Source organism: Neolamprologus multifasciatus, chromosome 19 (assembly GCF_963576455.1).
Source record: "Neolamprologus multifasciatus chromosome 19, fNeoMul1.2, whole genome shotgun sequence".
Classification (NCBI taxonomy): Eukaryota; Metazoa; Chordata; class Actinopteri; order Cichliformes; family Cichlidae; genus Neolamprologus; species Neolamprologus multifasciatus.
The window spans coordinates 21,464,558-21,485,479 of NC_140457.1; the positions used below are offsets into that span (position 1 = coordinate 21,464,558).

Here is a 20,922-nt window from a genome sequence, read left to right on the forward strand (position 1 = left end):
ACAGCTACTGAGTCCACAGTTCTTAATGTTTGGGGGAGAGAGTTCCAGTCTCGGGGCCACAGTGGCAAAAGCTCTACCACCCTTAGTCCTCCTCTTAGTTTTCATGTTACCAAGTCACTTTATGTAAACTGGAGGGTTTTTGTGTTTATGAGAACTATTTTGAGGGGGAGAAAAAAAGCTAAATGTTCTTTATGTTTGTATAATTGTTGTAATATGCAGTGAATGTGTTTTTGCTATAAGCCTTGTTTATATTTGCAGCACCCATAAAAAGATGCAGTGTTTGGTTTGAGATATTGAATTTAATCAATTATAAAATAATACAAATCTTATGTCTTAATTTCTTTGTTAATCAAATGATCTGCGACAGGATATATATGTATAAAGGAGAGCGAGAATGGACTGTAACTTTTAATGTTGGGTATATTTTAATAAAATTGAAGATACTGTTCGTCTTCTGTTTTTGATCGTCTGATTCGCATAGATGGCGGTATTGAGGCGATCTGAATCCGTTAGAAAAGCCTCAAAAAGTAATGTTTAAGCAATTCCACCTTCGTAACGGTTGTGTAAAAACTGTTATCTCGGTGCTTCAGCAGCTTTGGAGGTGATTTGTTTGAGCACAGCTACGTACTTCTGTGCGTCTGGCTCTGACATCATCGGATATGCGGTTACACATATGGCAATGCTGCTCTTGGAGACAGTTGGGTCTTCTTGAGGCGGACAGGCTCAAGGCAACACCATCATGTCGCTCAGCTGGTCGGGGAAAGACCAAAAAAACGCAAATCAACCCGCTGCCACCGGGCAGAAGCGACCGCGTAATGACGCGGGGAACAAAGTGACCGTGGTACTCGGTGCGCAATGGGGAGATGAGGGGAAAGGGAAGGTCGTGGATTTACTGGCTACCGAAGCTGACATTGTCTGCAGATGTCAGGTAAACGTGTGGATTTGATGAGGACTGTGAGTGGTGCTGCTGAGTATTTTTGCATAAATTCGTGATCTCAAGATAAATTCTGTGACTTGCTGGCGCCTGGTAATGTGCAACAGGTGCGAAAGCGAAAACACTCGCACCTCCGAGCCCCGGTATATTTAACGCGAGTGTAGCTGTGGATATTTTTCCCCACTACAATAAAGCGACGTGTTTATATTTGTGACGAATTTAAAATATGCAATAGGCAGCTGTGACAGCTCAAAACGAATGTCTTAAATACTGTCAGGCATCATGAATAAGTGCACTTTTTCAAAACCCTGACTACTCTTTTAATGCTTGTAATCGACCTAACACCTCGGGTAAATTTCCTCTGACTGACTCTTTCTGATTGCATTAAATCATCAATAAAAACAGGTCCAGACAGGTCAGTCTGCGACCTGGCCTTGCATAAGACACATAACGGTCAAGAGGTCTCTTCAGCTCCAGCAGGCATGGAGAAGGCTGTCAACAGCCTGCAGTGTTGTACTACTGACAGGACTAGCACCCTGTGTTCTGAAGGCTTGAGAGCCCAACCCACCAGGCTCCAGGGGTCACATTCTCAGGCTGACATGATACATGAGAAGGCCAGGTCTTATCCAGGGGGGAACAGAGTGGAGGATCCACCAGCAACAGCCAAGTCTGTTAGTTAAAATAGATGCTCGAAAAACTCAGGAAAGAGGGCGCTTATCACTCATCATAAAAATCAGACGGGGCATGTCAGTGTGGCTAAAAGTGATGAGGTGGCCCTGGGTGTTTGATTGTATGTCCTGCTCATTGCCAGTTACTATAATTATTAATAATAAACATTCTTTGATCCATAGGGCGGGAATAATGCAGGACACACAGTGGTGGTGGATGGGAAGGAGTACGACTTCCACCTTCTTCCCAGTGGGATTATTAACCCCAAAAGCATATCTCTTATTGGTAAAGGCTTCAATTTCTATTATTTACAGAGATGCACTATTATTCAAATATTTACCCTCACTGGCTTTTTCCCTTGATCTTCTAGGTAATGGAGTAGTTATACATCTACCTGGTTTGTTTGAAGAAGGGGATAAAAATGACAAGAAAGGTATTTTTAGCAGAAATGAGTGAAACTAGTGTGGACTCAAATTAGCATGTAATCATGTAAATGTGATTTCTATTCTCTGACCAGGTCTGAAAGGCTGGGACAAGAGACTCATTGTGTCAGACAGAGCTCACCTCGGTACATCTATGAAGATGTTCTTTGTTTCCATGTTTAAATATATATATTTATATAATATAATATTTAATTCATCTCTTCAAGGTTGCATCTTATCAATCGTTTTTGCTGTCTCTCCACAGTGTTCGATTTCCACCAGGTTGTTGATGGCTTACAGGAAACTGAAAGACAAGCGCAAGAAGGAAAGAAGTAAGGGTAGCGATAGTGAGGAGGGCAGGACACCATTCAGAATCAGCCTGACCCTTTCCCAAAGGACGCAACACGATAATTTATTGAATACAACACTGATCTTACACATTGTTTTACGTAATAGCATTGGAACTACCAAGAAGGGCATTGGACCTGCATACTCCAGCAAAGCATCTCGCACTGGTTTACGCGTATGTGATCTCCTGGGTGACTTCAAGGACTTCTCTACTAGGTAGGAATGGTGTGTAAAACTCAGGCCGAGGAGTCAAACCCATTTGTATACAGTGATATGTCATGGGTAACACCTTTGGTAAATCTCTTTAGATTCAAGAATCTCGTCCAACAGTATCACTCCATGTATCCATCCTTGACAGTTGACGTTGAGGACCAGCTGAAAAAACTAAAGGTAGAAACTGATACGAGTGATGTTATTGAGTGACTGTCTGTTATTGTTTCCAGCACTGAGACATATCTCTGTTTTCTTGCTTCATGGAGGAATTCGCTGAGAGATTGCGGCCGATGGTTAGAGACGGTGTTTATTATATGTACGAAGCTCTTCATGGCCCCCCTAAGAAAATTCTGGTTGAAGGGGCCAATGCTGCTCTGCTTGACATCGACTTTGGTAGGAGCCATAGCAATAGTTTTGTTGTTTTGCTTCTTTTTTTTCACTTTACTTTGGATCTGGGTGATGAAAAGGGAAGAAATCACTGCTGCTGTAATATACAAAATTGTTTCTCTAGGAACATATCCTTTTGTGACATCATCAAACTGCACCGTGGGAGGAGCATGCACCGGTCTCGGCATCCCTCCGATGAATATTGGTGACGTGTTTGGCGTCGCGAAGGCCTACACGACCAGAGTTGGCATTGGAGCCTTCCCCACCGAACAGCTCAATGTGAGTGCCTGGTATCGCAGCAGCACTTGGCAAATCTTGTCACGCGTTTGGCTTTTGGCCTTCACGGTCTGCGTATTGTAAAAAGAGACACATGACATGTTATGTAACACGCAGATATTCAGCTTGACATATACAGTTTGTTTGTGATCCCCCAGCTGACACACAGGCAGCACGGTGGGCAGGCCTGTGTGTGTGTGGGGGGGGGGGGGGGGGGGGGGGGTTATTCTCACTGAGTGCAGCTGTCAAATTTTGTGAGAGACGGCTCTTTACCTCTTTTCCAGATCACATGTTCGCAGGGATAAATTTAGGGTCAGACTCTTAGTTAAGGATATATTTACTGTGTGTGCTGGGGTTAATGTTACCTGTAACGGGAACAGGTCATAGGGACTAAGGTCAAGATGTTCAAAGGGTATCCTCCAACTCGTGATGTTTTATTGTACTCGGCTGTGTGTACTTCAGGTGTACTTAATATGCATGTATTTTTATTTATTTATTTATTTATTTTTAGATCTTTAGGATTATAACAGGCAGAGATGTTTATTTCTTGCTTATTTCTGTAGGCAATAGGAGAGCTGCTGCAGACGAGGGGTCACGAAGTGGGTGTGACCACGGGAAGGAAGCGACGTTGCGGCTGGCTGGATCTGGTCATCGTCAGATATGCTCACATGATTAATGGTTTCACTGCGTGAGTGATTAGGACTGGTGCTCATCTGCTGCTTTGTGGTTTTTGTGTTGTATCCCACGAGCATGCCATTTTCCTGCACCGTCACACAGCCTGACACTGATTAACCACACATGTTAAATGTGACATGCCATCTATTCAACAGCATTGCTTTGACAAAACTTGACATTCTGGATGTGCTGGATGAAATTAAAGTTGGAGTTGCCTACAAACTCAACGGGAAGAGGATTCCCCACTTTCCAGGTTGTGGAAAAGAGTAAACAATTTGCCTCATTTGATGATCTTTGTTTAGGACTGACTGATTAAAGAGTTGGTAATAACTGGTTTCTTTTCAACACAAAGCCAACATGGACGTTTTGCAGAAAGTGGAGGTTGAATATGAGACCTTCCCAGGTTGGAAGACAGACACTTCAGCAGCTAGGAAGTGGAATGACCTCCCAGTCAAGGCACAAAACTACATCCGCTTCATTGAGAACCACATTGGAGTTCCTAGTACGTGTGAGAGAAAATAACACTCGTGTATCTCAATATAAAATTTCTCAGACATAACCAAAACTCTTTGTGCTCTTTTCTCTCTTCTTAGTCAAGTGGGTTGGCGTTGGAAAGTCCAGAGAGTGCATGATCCAGATGTTTTAAGTCTTTATCCCACCCCCTTCCCTTGATGGAAGCGCTGGCAGTGTGTCATGTTGAAGCATGTTTCTCCAAGTTACCTTCACTTCATTATATAATAAACAAATGTATAAGCTTTGATCCACGCTAACTGTGTTTGTTGTGTTGTAGTTAAATATCCCACTGTTTTTGTGAGTCAAAATATTGGATTTATAAATACATTTATAGCCATAGCGCAAATTAAAAACGTGGATGTGTTTCCATGATCCAATAAAGAAAACGTTTTATGATAATCTGATTTCTGGAGCCCAGTCTTACTGTTTTCAAAAATTAATATAATTGTCTATATATTACTAATGTACTGTTAGCTGAGTCCATTGTGATTGTATTGACTCCATCACAAAGATAAATTAATTTATACACTGATTTTTTTACTCTGATTCCTAAAATTAAAATCCGTAACACACAACATCGACGACAGTCCATGAAGGCAGCATGAAAAGCATTAGTCACGTGGGAAAGTGGCGCACTTTCCGGAATGGGGCTGAGCGCCCACGTGACGATAAAACGTCCTTGTGATTGGCTCCTGTCTGCCTCCGTTTCATTTTTCCCGCAACAAACAAGTGTGGTCCTCCGTGGGAGTAAGGTACAGCACTTTTAGCCACCAAAATGACGAAACGAGCTTGTCCTTTTCCGGAAACATTTTCTTCCCAATACAAAATACACATTGGGCAACAGGAGCTGAATAATTACGGCGTGTTTAGGAACAAATACAGGCAAGAAATATACGGTAAGTTCATTTTTCTGGGTACTGTGTGGCTTCGCTGCACCGTTAGCTAATGCTAGCATCATCGTTGCGCACATCGTAAGCTTGCGCTGTTAGCTTCAAGTATATCGTCCTTTTATATTCGTTTTAAAATCGCGTAGGTCACTTCGATTGTATTTGAGTGTATAGTTAAACTACACTATCGATCCTACATTGTTCATTAACTTTGTCTGCTGACATTAATGAGACTTCAATAAAACAGACTTCGAATTGCTATGAACATTAGCTTCTTGGGTTCAACTGGATTACTGATTTAACCCGTAAGTGCCCCCGGTCCCATTTTCTCACAGAAAAGACGAAAAACCTACTCTTCAACGGTGCCAAGGCAGTGGTGGGCAAAATATGGACCGGAGAGGAGAAATCCGTAGAGCGTGAGCCCCCTGCATGCAGCCATACGCTTCTGAGGGGCCAGACGCTGATTGGACATGATGGCAGACTCACAAAAACAAGTGGTGCACAAGGTGAGCCTGAACTGAAACAATGATGAAGAGTGTGAAGTCTGTAGTTGATGCACCCAGTAAAGGATATGCAAAAATGAAAAGCAGAATTAAGAATTAGTTTAAATGTGTGAAAAGTAAACTATTCAGTACTGAACCAACAAGGATAGCTGACGAACCAGTCAGTTTTCAGTGCAGTGTGGTCTGGTGGTGTGTGACCATCGCCAGAGTGCTTTAGTCCAAAGTCTATGATAAGATGGGAAGCAGTTCTTGATATGATTATTGAGCAAAGGGTAAACAAAATACATGTGAAAACAGTGACATCTAGTGACACACTGAACCTCTTGTAAATGGAACAAAAGTAAAAGTCCATGTATGTGGTCTTTTTGAGCCTATAACCTAATGAAAACTGCATAATATCTGTAAAGAAAAGTGTCTACATAGATTATCCAGAATAAAGTTTAGTTAAACTCAGCTGTAAAATGTTTTAAAAGTGTGTTTTGTGAAATAAGGAAAGGGGCAGGTGCATAAATGCTTCTACTTAACTTCCATTTATTATGTTGGTGTTATTGATGACTTGTCCAACACAATTTCTGTAAAAAAATAGAAGGTGGATGACTTTAAATTCCTGGGGTCAACCATCCAAAGCAATGGACAGTGCACAAGAAAGGTGAAGAAGAGTGTGAAGGCAGGGTGGACTGTTGGGTTATTTATGACAGAAGGATAACAGCAAGAGTGAAAGGGAAGGTTTACAAGATGGCATTGAGACCTACTGTGCTGTAAGACAATGGCACTGACACAAAAACAGAAGGCCAAGCTGGAGGTGGCAGAGTTAAAGACATTAAGATTTTAATTGGAAGTATCCAGGATGTAGCAGATTAGAAATGTGTAGGTCATTCTGGAGACACAGTTGAGAGGTAAGACTGAGATGGTTTGGACGTGTTCAGAGGAGGAATAGTGGATATGTTGGACAAAAGGATGTTGAACAGGGAGTTATCAGGCAGAAAGAAAATGGGGAAAACCATAGAGAAAATTAATGTATGTAGTAAAGGAGGACATGCGGAGGGTTGGTGAGATGGAGGCTGTGGTCACTCCTAAAGGGAGCAGCCAGAAGATCTACCGAAGAGGTTTTCCTATCAGGCTTGAGTCTCTTTAAAAAGTGATGTTGAAGTTTCTGAGTTCAAAGAAATGAGATAGTCGGTTCAGTTCATGCTTTCTACCAGCAGATGTCAGTATTATTGCATGTTTGGATGCTTACTTTGGTTGCTTTTAACCTGCATGTTTTCCTAAATGCTTTGTTTCACTGTACTGTACGGATGTCTCTGCTATTTAGGTGCACCGGTGCCTGCTACACGTTGCTGTGTCTGTCAGAAGAGCCAGGGGTCCAGAACACGGTGCTCACAGTGTGAGCGCCAGGTGTGTTCTTCCTGTAGCCGGCAGTGCTCCGGGTGCTCCAGCCTCTGTTGCTCCGTTTGCACCATCATAGAGTAAGTCACATGTCGATTTTCCTTCTCGCTCAGTGTCAGATGTGTCAGCCATTGTTTAAGTTGAAAACCTTAAAATTAAGTCACTGTTTTTATCTTATGATTCATAATGAAGTCATAATATAACTGCAACTAGTAAAGTTACCAAAACCAAGCGCATCCATGACTGATATCCTCAGCTCAGATGTAATTCGTGTAAATGCTCAAGGTAGTTACTAGGTGTGTTTTGGAAAAGCACTTGCCATGGCAGTGAAGATGTGCCTTTACATGTGTGGGCTTCAAGCTGTTAATCGTCATCTGTTGAAGGCTTTCCTTTGTGTTCACACTGAACTGAAGACATGTCATGGTAAATGATTTCAGTTCAGTGTTTTTTGTATAATGCCAAATCACAACAAGAGCTTTGCACTGCATGCTGCATTTACCCTTGTAGACACATGTTTGTACAGTACTTTTATTCAAGACATACAGCACGTTCTTGCTCTCGCACACCAATAATTCACATCTCACACCAGAGAAACTTCTCAAAGTTCAGTCTCATCGTGATGCGAACATTTCTGCAGCTGGGAATCGGTTCACCGACCTTGTGATTATTGAATGACCCGCTCTGCTTTATGAGCCTCAGCCACTGCTCATCAGTCCACACATATTTTACAATGAAATTTGTGAAATTATTTATTTATTTATTTTTTTTGAAAGAGCTGGATTTAGTATAAATGAAAACGTATACATCCTACTTACAGTCTTCAGACCTAAGCTCTCTCGGTTTTAGTTGTTTCTGACTCGGTGAACATTTTAGAGGGAGTGGTGGCTGAGGTGGCGAGACCGGATCAACCATGTAATTAAGGAGTCTAAATATTAATACAAGTGGCATGTTTCAGTCTTTTAATGTTCAATACGTTTACGTAATAACGTACGTAATAACTTTGTAAATAACTTTGTAAAATTGTTGTCATTGTCAAGGCTTTTGCAGTGTCTCTGCTTTCTTCACACCTTCCTTCTGCCTCGTTCTCACTATAGAACTAGAAAGGCTACATTGATGAGGAACATGAAAGTTTCTATAAGTTTTGGGGAAACATTTGAGGAAGCTTGTGTTGCTGCACATTATGGAAGCTGATTCAGAGAGAGAGCTAAAAAATCAGTGAGAGCAGTAAAATATTTGAAGGAAGAGATGGATGAAATCCAATATTAATCTCAAGTTTTAAAACATGCAAATGTGTTGTATGAAACTCATGTTGGGGATAATTTTAAGATCTGTGGTTCCCCGGTCATTCTGATCCCATGCAAATTGGGCTTAACAGGATTGTTTTGTTTTGTTTTTTTGTGGGACTGTTGTGTAGTTCACAATGCTTTCAGTACAGTCATTGAAGTTGGGATTTTTTTGCCTCATTACTATGTTCCATCAGGTTGGATTTCAAGTCATTTACAAGGTGTGCAATGGTGCAGGTTGGGGTATGTCTGTATGAACACGCTCGACTTCTGTGTAAATTGTACATTTTCTCTGTTCCACAGTTACAGCGGACGATATGATGAAGTACTGTGCTGCAGCTGCTCAACGTAAAGGGAAGACCAGAGGACGAACCAGATGTTTGTATATGTAGTTGTCTCTTATGAAATATTACTGAGATTGAATTTTTATACCTTATGTTTTTATGTGATCCGGATGTCTTGTAAATATGTATTTCATTCTGAAATAAACTTGAACACTTTTGTATACAGCTCTTTGTGTCTTGATTGTGTTATAGTATGTGACATGACAAACGAAAACTAGAGTCGCACAGGTTGCACGGGTGTCTGTGTGTGTTTTGTGTGTACAACCATCAGCAGGTGGCAGCAAACTTCAAGTACTTGGATCAGTTCCTCTCAGACTGGGCACATCCTCTGTGGACAAACACATTTCTCTCGCTGTGCTAAACAGGCAGAGTTTCAACCTTTTAGTCAAAGTATGTAAGTTTTTGTCTCTGCAATGATAATGAGATTCCGATCCAGCCTTTTTTTTTTTTTCCTCCTTCTTCTCAGCTGACCTTGAGAATCTCCTATCAAATGTATTTATTAAAACACAAGACCCAGAGGTTGAACAGAACCAGACCTCTGCAGCAGACAATTTGGCTACAGTTGTCCCTGCTGGACACGACCTTGAGGCGCAGTCATCACTTTCTCTTTGGCTGCTGCGTGTCACTGACGACGACTGGTTTCAGGGTCGGGTATTGTGCGCCGTGAGTAATTGTTCTTGGCGGTCGCCGCGTCTTTACAGAAATCAATCATGTGGCGTGTTTTTACAGATATTAGCTTGGATGAGCGCGCTTCCTGGAGCTCGTGGCGAATGTGCTCTGTGAGCTGTTGAGTCACATCCCGTGCTCAGCGGGCCAGTTGTGGCTCCGGTCTTAGGGGAGCTCTTGCAGTTGGTGTCCGAGGGCACCGCTTGATTTCTGGCTGAGTGAGCAGACAGCTGCTGGCAAGCAAGGCGTCAAGTTGTCTGCACATTTCTTGATAAGGCTTTAAGAATCTCGGAGATGGACATAAAAGACTTGAGAGTTGCTTTTGAAGCTGCACTGAGTTATAGTGCAAAACATCCTTAAATTTAAAGCAGATGGATAGATGGTATGAATTAATTTAATAGGCTGGATAAATGTATATAATCCCAAAATACAGTACTCGTAAAGTTGGAAGATCTATATATAGATACATCCATGATGTATCTATACCCGTTAGTTGAGGATGCTGGTGCTTCCCTACCCTGCATGTTTAATGCCATAATGGTGTGATGACTTAATGTAACTTGAAAACATAAGAGTGCAGCTGTTCAGGTTTTCAGCACAACCCTATCCATGACACCAAAAATGACAACAAGGTCACGACATGCTCTCCTCACACCAAGAATGGTCCACGACTGCGAGGAGGAGAAGAAGCGAGGGGGGGGGTTTACGCACAGTCACCCACAGCGCTCCAGACAGGACCGACTGCGGTCGGCCAGCGGGAGCACGTGGCTTTGTCTTTCACCCATTCTTTTTGGGGGACCAGCTGTGGTCTGAGTGTGCTGAGCGTTGAGCCCAGTGATGCTGCTGCTATAAATATGCTTCAACGAGTGTGAGTAAGTGACAGCTGTACAGTGGACCAAGGACACACTGTCTTGGCACTGTCAGGGCGAGCGAGTCCAAAAAAGGCAAACCCACTGTGAGGGCACTAGTTGATATGTATTTATGCACTTTGCAGCAACTGATGTGTGATGTTTAGGTTGCAGATTATTATTAATGCCTTCGATCCTGCTTTTAAGCGTGGGACCAAACCACGCTTAAAAGCAGTGGTTTTTTAACCCTAACCCCCCCATACCCACTGCCCCCCCCCCCCCCCCCCCCCCCCCATCATGTCAGTTGGGGAGTAAATGAAGATTTCTTTACTGGAAAGTGTTTCGATTTTTCTGAAAGTCGAAATAACGTGCTCCTTCAAAATTAAGTGGATGATAACAAGATGCGCGTGTGTTAATATGGAAAGGGAGAGGGTGGGGGGTGTGGAAAAAAAAAGTGTTTGTGTGCGTGCGTGCTGTCTGTACACAAGTGCATGTGTGACTGTGTTTGTGTGCCCTTTTCAAGTGTGACCACCTGTCTTTTGTTAAGAAATAAATAAATAAACACAGGCCACACCAGCTGTCCCTGGCAGTCTGTCCCTTCAGAGGTCAAGGGCTCCCACCGCTGGCCTTGTTGAGGTGGTGGACACTTACAACTTTCCTCTCAACTTCTCTCAAGTACCTCTAAACACCACGCGCACACACAAAAGCACACAAGCAAAGGCTCTTGGAGGCAAATGAGCTAAGCTTTGAGCCTCAGAGAGGAATGTTTTATTACACCATTGAGTTACACTGCACATATCCCAGCTCGTCACCCTGCAGCTAAGCCCTATCACATGGCCCCTGCTTTCCATGTGAAGGTTTTGGTCCATAACACACACACACACACATTCAGTCACCAGGCAGTTTTAAGCCCTGGGTCTCGTTTGGCAGATGCGAGATGTTGGTGCCAGTGAGAGCTCCGAGGCCTCGCTGCTGTGATGTTTACAGGTTGAGGTGGCCACGGTGTTGCAGAGGGTCCTTATTTGCTGTGAGCTGGCTGGGGCTTTTTTGGGGGAGAGGAGGGGTGTTTATAAACGATCTTGGGAGGACGTTGTTTTCTTTATGTCGGAGCTGCCTGGCCAGCGCCGCTGTGTCGTCTGTTTGTGCATAAAGTACGTGCTGGGGAGCTGGGCCAGACAATAGCCTGGCTGAGCTACTACCCACGCGCACAATAGAGTGGTGAGATGAGGCCGAGGTTTGGGGCCATGGTTTTGGGGACTGTGGGGGTGGAGGCAGGGGCAGATGGATGCAGCCCTTGTCTATATGGCGTTCCCAGAAAGGGTGAGATGGGATTTGGGGGAGGGTGGTGGGAACCCGAGCACATCCCTATTGGGATCACGTAGCAGAGCAGCTGGATTTCTTTCATGGTGCAGCAGGGAAATAATTAAAAGTTCTCGCTATTGAAAATGTCCAGTGAATTGGCATGAAGTTCCTTGCAGACACACACACATTGGTTAATGTGTTTATATACACATACGTGTGTGTAGTTTGTTGTAGCGGGAACAATCAAGTTGAGTTTAAGTAATAATTACAAGAGAGTCAACTGGGTTTGTTTATGCCAGGTTTATCTCCTTTGGAGAGTACTGGCAACAGGTCAGAAAACAATAGGGGCCCCATCCTGAAATTGCTTTGTCCTTGAGTTCAGTTTATGGTTTCAGAGGGATCGGGCCTGTAAGACCAGCAGTATTATCACATTGTGTTGTCTCTGTACACATTGCAGCGATGCCCACACACACACCGTCTGCCTGATTGTTGCTCCTATGTGTCAGGCGAGGGCTCCTCGATAACGTTCTTGGGTTGTCAGAGTCTACTTTTATGTCCTTGATAAATTGTCAGTAGTAGCTGGAAAGTAGCTAGAAATAACCAAACTCCACACCAAAAAAGAAAGTTGTTCCATTTAATTCTAATCTTAATAAAGACCTAAATCAAGATTGTCACATTTCCACAGCACACACACACAAGCACACTCGGAAAAAAAAAGAAAAGAAAATGCACGTACAGTTATAGATCAACGTAAATTGCCCCAATATCTAAGCCATGTCAGTTCTCCTTAAAGATTGTCCTCTAATCTCTACACCACTAACACTGAAGCAATTTTTTACTATAAAATATACCTTTCTTATTAAAAAATTATATTAAATTCTAATGGCACTTCTACAAATTCTATTAAAAAGATTTCTGTTTGACATTTAGGTTTTTTTTCCTCCTTTTTTTTTTTCTTTTAAACCAAATTAAACCCGAGACAGTCAAAATGTTGCACAAGAAGCATATGCAATAAATATTTCTCATGATTATACACAATTTCACAGTTGTAACCTGCAGAGGACAAAATTCCAGTTGTTTTTAGACTCCAAGGATGATACAGCAACGAGTTAGGCAAACGCCGCCCTCGATTGAGAGTAGCACTGTTTCAAGTCAACAATCCATTGAAGAAAAAAAAAAATCTCAGTGTTTCACATTCAACAGTGACAGTAAAAAAAAAAAGTGGAACAAGTTGTTAGCTCCCAGTAGTATTGGCTATTGATAAAAGCCAAAACACACAAAAAAAAAGTCCAGAAACAAAAATTTATTCACACACATTTCAAAAACTTCAGTGTAATCTCTTGCAAAGCAGCTATAAGAAATGCACTTCCACATTTTACTTTAGTCTTAAGTTGACATTTTGATATGATTTAACATAAAACAGCAGGGTTCTTTTTCTTTTCTCCTTTTTTTTGTAATGTTACAGCAGGCCACTGTTGCTGTGATACCAACTTCACCGCTGCCTCATTTCGCATCAAGGGCGAAAACTGTACAGTATAGAAAACAGGGCTTCTCCAGATGCAACACCTATGCGTGTGTCTACAAGGCACATTTGGTGATCATCCTGGAGCTATAAATAAAGACGAAACAAGAGAAAGAGAATCCTTTACATGATGTTAGTTTTCTACCTCTTTACACATGTACATTAGAGAACAAATTCAACTCGCACCGTGTACAAATGTTCCTTTAACAAACAAAACCAAAGCAGACTCACAGAATCTACATCTGCTGTGTGTTCTGATTGAAATATCTGTCATCAGCACTATGACACATCAAACTGAAATAGATCTACTGTTCTGATAAGGTACTAAAGTGATGCAAGCATGACAAACAGGAGTGCGTTCATCCACCTCGCCCCATAGCTGACTTCAGGTCAGGGAGTAGAATTTTAAAAAAAAAAAAAAAACAAGGGGGGAAAAAAGGGGGGGCATTTTTTGCTTGCTGAAAACCCAAAGAAAATTATTTTATATGCATATTTTGTTTTTTTAAAGGTCGTATTTACTGAAAAAAAAAAACATTTTAAATTTGAACTTTTTTTTTTTTTTTTTTTAAACACTGAGGGGAGGGGGTGGACAATACTCTTGATTGATGCGCAACCAAATGACGCTGATATCTCCTCAATGCAGAGGAACAATGAAGCATTTATCTACTGCATGCCGGGATGACAAAGGGGGGTAGGGGTGTTCTTTGATGCCTCCAAACAATACACCTGTTTACAATCTCCTTGGCCTCCCTTTGCTAAATACATTTCTCACATTCCAGTGGCTTCATTCAATACAGAAAGTGCAAAGAGAGACTTGAACTGCTTTTCCTCCCCAAAGCTAGGACAGGGATCCCTTGAGAACTACCTGGGATTTGTTGGGGGTTGGGGGGGAGGGGGGGACAATACCTGTATTGTCATTTCTATAGGTACCCAGTGCTTTATCGGTGTGGCTGTGCTTGTGAACAACTGTTTCTTCTGGTAGAACAGCCATCCTAGCAGTATTTACTGCTCTGATTTGTGGTGAGGCAGGGTCCAATAGAGTCAATGAAGAATATGGAAAAAGAGCCAAACCTCCAGCCCCCCCGGGGAAAATGTGACGCTCAAGAGTCTCCAGCCTTAAACACGACACCTGACTATCCAAATCTTAAATGGGTTGTAACATGGAAAAAAAAGGAAAAAAAAAATCATTTGATAAATATAATATATATTTACATTAAATATACAAATTGTAAGAAATAGCAGCCTAGACAATAGTGTTGAAACTATATGCATGCTAAAATCAAGTGCTTCTCTATTTTCCGTTTGACAAATCTTGAATACTCCGTAGAGATTTCTACACCATATATTAAAATACAAATACAGTAACTTCAATTTGCACAGAAAAAAACAAAAAACAAAAGTGGACAGTCCGCCCCAAAAAACAACAGCTAATGAGTACCAAGATCGCTAGGCAAGATGCAATGTCTTTCAAGCTTATAGAAATAAGAGCTACCGCTACAGTAAACCCCTGAACCAAGTCAGACTAATAAATAAATTCCGATCAAGTCTTCTCAGGACAGATTAGACAAAAATCATGAACTTTTAGTGCTACACCCCCTGGTAATAAATCCAAACAGCATCTAAATGAACAGACAGAAGAAATCCAAGAGCAGCATCACTAAAGGCTCCAACGTCCTCAGTAGCAACTTAAAACACATCCAGTAAATTTGTGTGAAAAGGTTATAAAAAAGAAAGAAAGAAAAAGAAAAGGTCAGTAGATTAAGCTGAATGGCACAGCTTTGATGGTAACAATAGAGAAGATACTGGACATCCACCTGTCTCCTTCCATCCCCCATCTGCCTGCTAAAGAGCCTGTCCTGAACACTGTCAGCATACCCTTTAAACTAAGAAATGAAGTTATTTACTCACAACTGTGCGTTTTGTGTTTTTGACAAAAAGATTGACATAAGTTTGGTTTATTACATTCTAATTTTATTAAGGGCACTCACGGATTAACTGGCTTCCACAGTAGAGGATTACCTTTGTTACTACCTGGTATGTGGAGCGTAATCCAGATTTTTTTTTTTTTTAAGACGCCTGACAGCTGAACTGAATTTAACCAAAAGGTATCACATTACCATCTCATTCTTGTCTTTCTAAGTACACTAAGTGAAGTTTTAAGCGTTACAGTAGGCACCAGTGTTACAGGGGTTACCTTTAAAATACTCTTAACCTCTTTAAGTGGGTATTCTACGCTCGCTCACGTGAACAACTAAAGAGGTGGTGTTGGTGCGATGGTATGCTTGCTTCTTCTCACAAAAACAACATAGAAACTTCATTTCAATGAAACCAAACATTTTACCTCCACAAAAAGAAAGAAAGAAAAAAAAGAATACTTCCAGTAGTCAGACTTCATTACTTTTGCTGCCTTGTGATAAGTTTACTTGTTAAGGACTAAACAAATCCCCCCAAATAAATAATTAGAATAATTATAATAATGTAGGTGTTAAAAATAATCATATATTGCTACTTGCGGACGGTTCTGATCTCCCATGTGCACCAATAAACTCTGACGATTGTATTAACGTATGTTAGCTTTAGCTATCATCCAGTTGCCCACAGAGTGTGAACGCAAGATGCTTTTTTTCCTCATCTATGGGCAAATACACACCTCAAATAATCTCGGACTGACACAAAAGACAGGAAAACAAGTGCATCATCTGATTTGTTCGCCTTCATTGACACTGATCTGATGTTTTTCAACAGCATCCGTGTCAAGCTTATCAGCCTGTGCCACTCTGACTAACCGTCTTTTACCATCATGTACAGCTATGACGACACAGTCCAGCACAGGAAACAGCTTAAACGTTGCTACATGTTTAACTTGAGAAATGCCACGTGGGGGTAGAATCCAAAAGATATGTCTCAGACAAACTGCCAGCATGTTTATATAGTAATGGGAAAATTGATCAGTAGTAGTATTCAGTGTATGAAAGAGACATTCTGTCTTGTGTCGTGGCACCGGTGAGAGGCGTTTTATCCGATGGCGAGAGTCTTGACAAGGCCACAGTGAAACTTCCTGATGTGGCGGTAGAGGTCCCCAGACTGGGTGAAGCGCCGCTCGCACCACTTGCAGGCGTGAGGCTTCTCCCGTGTGTGAACTACAGCGTGCCGACTTAAGTTGTGGGAGTACTGGAAGCTCTTGCCGCACTGGCCGCAGGTATATGGCTTCTCACCAGAGTGTGTGCGCTCGTGACGCTTAAGGGTGTACATGCAAGAGAAGGTCTTGTTGCACTGCATGCAGGTGGGGACCGAGCCGTCGGGGGACAGCTTGGAACGGGCACCGTCCTTTTCGCGGAAGTGTGAGCTGAGGTGCAGTTGCAGCACGTGGGGGCTGGGGAAGACTTTGCTGCAGAGGGGACACATGCACACCTGTTGCCCTGGGGGCAGCAGTACTCCACTGGAGGTGGAAATGTCTGAAGAGGCCAAGTCGTCTTCCTCCTCCTCCTCGCTGTCCCCCAGCAGTCTACCCCTCCCATCCACCTCCCTGCCTGGGGCGCTCTCCCTCCCTCTGCAGGCCTCCCCCTCCTCGTCCATCAGGTCCTCCTCCTGGGAGAGCAGGGTGGCTGTGGAACCGTTGTTGCCTGGGAAGAGGGCAGCGAACCCTGTCACCACTGAGCTCCTGGCACTATTCCCAAAGCGCTGGCTCTCAGGGCTCATCGGCTCACTGTCCTCCTGCTCTGACAGCAAGTCGTGTTCGTCTTTAACAAGTGGCTCAGTGCCCTGCTGCTGGCTGTCGAGGGCCAGCTGTCCCGAGACGTAGGAGGGGTGTAAGGGATCTCTGCTAGACAGAGGCTTGAAAGACAAATCCAGTGCACAGTCCATGTCATCTGAAGCCCGGGACCTCTGGGACAGCAATACGGTGGAACTACTGACATCAGCTTTTGTTTTTCCAGCTGTTTGGACGCAGGGCTCGGCCTCTGCTGACACATAATTGACACCTACAAGGTCCGGGGACCTGCCAGAGTGACCGTTTGCCTTCTGCCTGCTCTGTGTAGACCTATCACAATCTGTGACAGCCAGCCTGACTTCAGTGTTGTCCATGTCAAACTCTTCCGCCGGGGGGGCCCTGTGAAGCCCCTGAGACGGTGTCTGGGGCTGTCGCTGAATGAGCTGCTTACTGTGCAGCTCACCATCTGAGGAATTTTCCCTGTCCAGACAGCTGAGCCCCAAACCCTCTCCCATTTTTTCATCCAGGGGGGAAAGTTCCTTGTCTTTAAGCTTGCCTTTGCACACTTTGACTATATCGTACATGTGGAGGTAACTGGCTGCTGCCAGGACATCCTCCACAGGCAGAGTGCTGAATTCCAACTTCCCCTCATACATAAATTCAAGGAGCAGACTGAAAGCCGGGGCTGTCACAATGTCACTGTTGAGATGCACAACGTCCCTTTTGTCTAGCTGGTCCCTGTAGAAGAGATGGAAGTACATGCTGCAGGAGGCCAGCACGGCTCTGTGCGCTTTGAATCGAGCCTCCCCAACAAGAACAGTGCAGTCACAGAGGAAACCTTGGTGACGCTGCTGACTCAGACACTGCAGCAACTGGCGGCTATGGTCTGGGAACTCCATTCTTCCTTCATAACCTGATGAAAAACAGGAAAAACAGGATACGGGATAAACGAAAGGAGGGCACAGTTGAGCTGCCGTTTCTTTTTTCTAAGGACACATAAAGCGAGCAAAACCATACACAAGGAAATAACTTGAGCCAAATTGCGCAAAAGTGTCAGCTAACACACGATAAAGTGCTTTCAAATGCAAGTTTACAAGGTTTTTCGGGACTTAATCGGGAAAGATTAAACATCTAGCTAATGATCAGCATCAGTAACTTTATCCAACATTCTTTCCAGTGGTGCAGGACACACTGCGCTACGCTCGCCCACCCACCCATGTATCACGGTGTAAACGGATCCACTCTCCAAATTATCCAAAGTATTCCGGTCTGTAGTAGTGTAGTCCGACAGCCTAGCCCTCGCGCTTCCGAAAAAAAAAAAATAGCCAAAGTGCACACACACACACAAACAAACAGCGGTGTTTACAGGACAAGCAAAGCGGGACTGGGAGCGACAGCACTCGACCATCGGGGGAAGGAGGCAACGTGAGCAAAATAAGACCGGTGCAGAGTGAGTAAACTGGTGCTCTGTTTGCTAATTACACTGCAAGCTGTGGAGTCAGCTGCTCTGACATCACCGCAATGGAAACGCTACCTCCAGCTGTGCTCCCCTTTATGCCATATGTTAACTCCGGGCTACACAGTCCAAAAAGAAGATAAAAAATACACACCTCAAGGGGGAGAGCAGATTTACTGTTGTCACGAGATTCCACGGCATTTACAACTTTTTTAAAAAAAACAACTAAGTAATTTATCACGCATCCGTGGGTTACAGTAAAAAAGCTTTGTTGCCTTTTTTTTTTTTTTTGCTCCCTGATAAGACTCGCGCGCACACAACCGTTTTTAAATGGGTCAGTTCAAAGAAGAAAGAGGGATACGGCAAGTTAAAGTAAGTTAAAGTTAAGCTGCGTAGAAGTCTTATAATTTTGTACGTAATTAAGATTTCTTTTTTTTCTAAGATGAAGAAAAGTGTTCGCAGGAGGCAGGAAAAAGGGGCCAAGGGCGCAGTGAAGCGAGCTTCACGTCCGCGTTGGGAAACGCATTGCTGGGAGCCTTTTAAACAGCACAGGAACTCACACAGTAAAAAGCCAACTGCGCTGAACGAAGCGGCGCGGGGACACTCTTTTAACTTTCGCTTTCCTCGTTTCAAAGCTCACATACACAGAAAAAAAATCCCGCCGTACTCACACGTATTTCTGGCCGCTTCGTCGTCTTTTTGTCCCTATAAGCCCCGGTGTCCTTTCATGATGTGCGGCCAGATGTTCGCTTCTCCTTGTCGTTTCTTGAGATCCAGTCCCGACCCTGGGAAGGCAGGCTGCACTCAGCGCTGCTGTGTGTCAAGCAGGTTGATAATGGCACAAATCTCGCGATATCGCGCCGCCACAATAAGTTCTGTACTACTCCGCGAATTCACACAGCGGCAGCAAGTAGCAGAATACTTGGGAGGAGGAGGAGGGTGGGGGCATCAATTGGCTGTCTTATTAAAACACCTGTCCTATTAAGAGGGAGGGGGCACTGTGATGTGTCGCCTTTTGTATGGCAGCATGATGGAAGTGGACAAATGGAGGAATTGCACATGACACAGTAGACATTTTTTTTACACTAAAACTGGTTTGTTTGTTAGGTAAAGCTACAAGTAAGCAGTTTAATAGGAGAAAAACTCTTTTCTTAAGAGTATTCGAGCCTGTTTAAAGTTAAGCTCCAGTTAGTTAAAATTTAAAAAAGTTTAAAAAGTTCAAATTTGATTAATTAACTTGCAAACCTCAAGCACACATAAAAATGTTGCTTATGGCTTTTAGAGCTGTTGTGAATAAAAGAAATACTTCTCTCTCCAAAAGAATTGGTATCTGTAAAAGTATCTATAAAGTGATCAAAGAAATGTATTGTGACACAGAAGGTCAGCGGTATTTTCGGGGGAGCGGGAAACTTATAAGGACTTAGTATCCTCTAAGCCTGCCTTGAGTTTCGGAATTTCCAGACACCAAACCAACACCCAGGGGATTTATTTTTCCCAAGACAACCAGCAGTGTATATACATACATATGTGTGTGTGTGTTTGGTTAAACTGTCTTAAAAGTATGGTGATTTCTAGGATTTACTCTAAAAATTTGTCATCTATTTCAGACACTTGTAATCATTAGAGATGGTGGCATGGTGGAGGAACAACTCGCTGCTGCAGCTGCTCATCATGTGCGCCCCCCCCCCCCCCAAAAAAAAAAAAAAAAAAAAAATTCTGTCCCTCTCTGTGCTCCCCCAACAGCTTCGGTCACCTTTGCCCTGTGTTCCAGCTGTCGTGCATTTTGAAAGGGCCATTTGCAGCTCCTCACAGCGCTTCTGACACAGAGGGGAATGAGCAATGTGACGGGAGGTGGCAGCCACTGGTCAGAAGGGGCCACTCGCTAGATTCTTATCCACTTACTGCTTTATTCCATTTTTAGTTTATTTGTTACTGGTACAACAGGAGGATATCTGCACCGAGGTCATCTCCAGCGTAAGGGAAACACTGTCACGCTCTCTAAAAAGATGCCAAGAGAATGGATGATTTCTCATTTATAGCTGAAAATCTGACAAACTAAATGTTTAGTCAGATGTGTGGCACATACAAAAAACAATTCACCATTCAAGCACTGATGCCCACACAAACACTCCATCCAAGCAGGAGCAGTGATGTGGATAAGAATAGGAGCAGTGGCCCTGTGTTTCCCTGGCCCTGGCAAACGTAGGCACCCAGTAGAGGAGGGGTGTGTGTGTGTTCACAGGGCAAGACAAAGCAGTGGTTGTGCCTGGGGACTGTGGCCTCAGCAGAGAGAGGCTCGGCACGGTGAAGGTTCTCACACACAGAAAAAAAAAGATAGGGAAAGAGAGACAGAGAGAATGAGAGCGGGGGAGTCGGGAGAGAGAGAGAGAGAACACTTCCTGGAGGTTCATTCTTCTTCTCTGCAATCATCAATGGCATTCTCTCCCTGACCCACTCCTCTCTCAGACAAACAAAAGACCCTGCATTCCAATGTAGCCTGACCAGCCAGCCATCCAGCCATCCAGCCACAATTGAACCACATCACTCTCCCTGCTGGACCAGAGTCTGATCATAGCTGT

The 20,922-nt window shown here is 43.4% G+C and overlaps 3 protein-coding genes across 4 annotated transcripts; 2 read left to right on the forward strand and 1 right to left on the reverse strand.

The window, feature by feature from the left end:
- The first annotated feature begins 104 nt into the window (after positions 1 to 104).
- On the forward strand, positions 105 to 4,841 carry adss1 (adenylosuccinate synthase 1). Its single transcript, XM_085142501.1, has 13 exons — positions 105 to 928; positions 1,786 to 1,888; positions 1,974 to 2,036; positions 2,121 to 2,171; positions 2,291 to 2,357; positions 2,482 to 2,589; positions 2,682 to 2,763; positions 2,853 to 2,979; positions 3,098 to 3,252; positions 3,813 to 3,937; positions 4,080 to 4,177; positions 4,277 to 4,426; positions 4,518 to 4,841. The coding sequence occupies exons 1-13, from the start codon at positions 740 to 742 to the stop codon at positions 4,568 to 4,570; spliced, it is 1,371 nt and encodes a 456-aa protein (XP_084998627.1). The 5' UTR covers positions 105 to 739; the 3' UTR covers positions 4,571 to 4,841.
- A 287-nt stretch (positions 4,842 to 5,128) lies between these two features.
- Positions 5,129 to 9,005, forward strand: siva1 (SIVA1, apoptosis-inducing factor). The gene is made up of 4 exons (XM_085142503.1): positions 5,129 to 5,333; positions 5,660 to 5,830; positions 7,140 to 7,293; positions 8,800 to 9,005. The coding sequence occupies exons 1-4, from the start codon at positions 5,213 to 5,215 to the stop codon at positions 8,846 to 8,848; spliced, it is 495 nt and encodes a 164-aa protein (XP_084998629.1). The 5' UTR covers positions 5,129 to 5,212; the 3' UTR covers positions 8,849 to 9,005.
- Positions 9,006 to 12,276: 3,271 nt separating this feature from the next.
- Positions 12,277 to 19,227, reverse strand: zbtb42 (zinc finger and BTB domain containing 42). Of its 2 annotated transcripts, none has more exons than XM_085142491.1 (2): positions 19,015 to 19,227; positions 12,277 to 17,800 (listed from the first exon to the last, which is right to left on the reverse strand). In XM_085142491.1, the coding sequence occupies exon 2, from the start codon at positions 17,784 to 17,786 to the stop codon at positions 16,194 to 16,196; it is 1,593 nt and encodes a 530-aa protein (XP_084998617.1). In that variant the 5' UTR covers positions 17,787 to 17,800; positions 19,015 to 19,227; the 3' UTR covers positions 12,277 to 16,193. The 2 variants fall into 2 exon arrangements, with proteins under 2 accessions (XP_084998617.1, XP_084998616.1); XM_085142490.1 differs by lacking the exon at positions 19,015 to 19,227 and adding an exon at positions 18,102 to 19,003.
- Between the last annotated feature and the right edge of the window lie 1,695 nt (positions 19,228 to 20,922).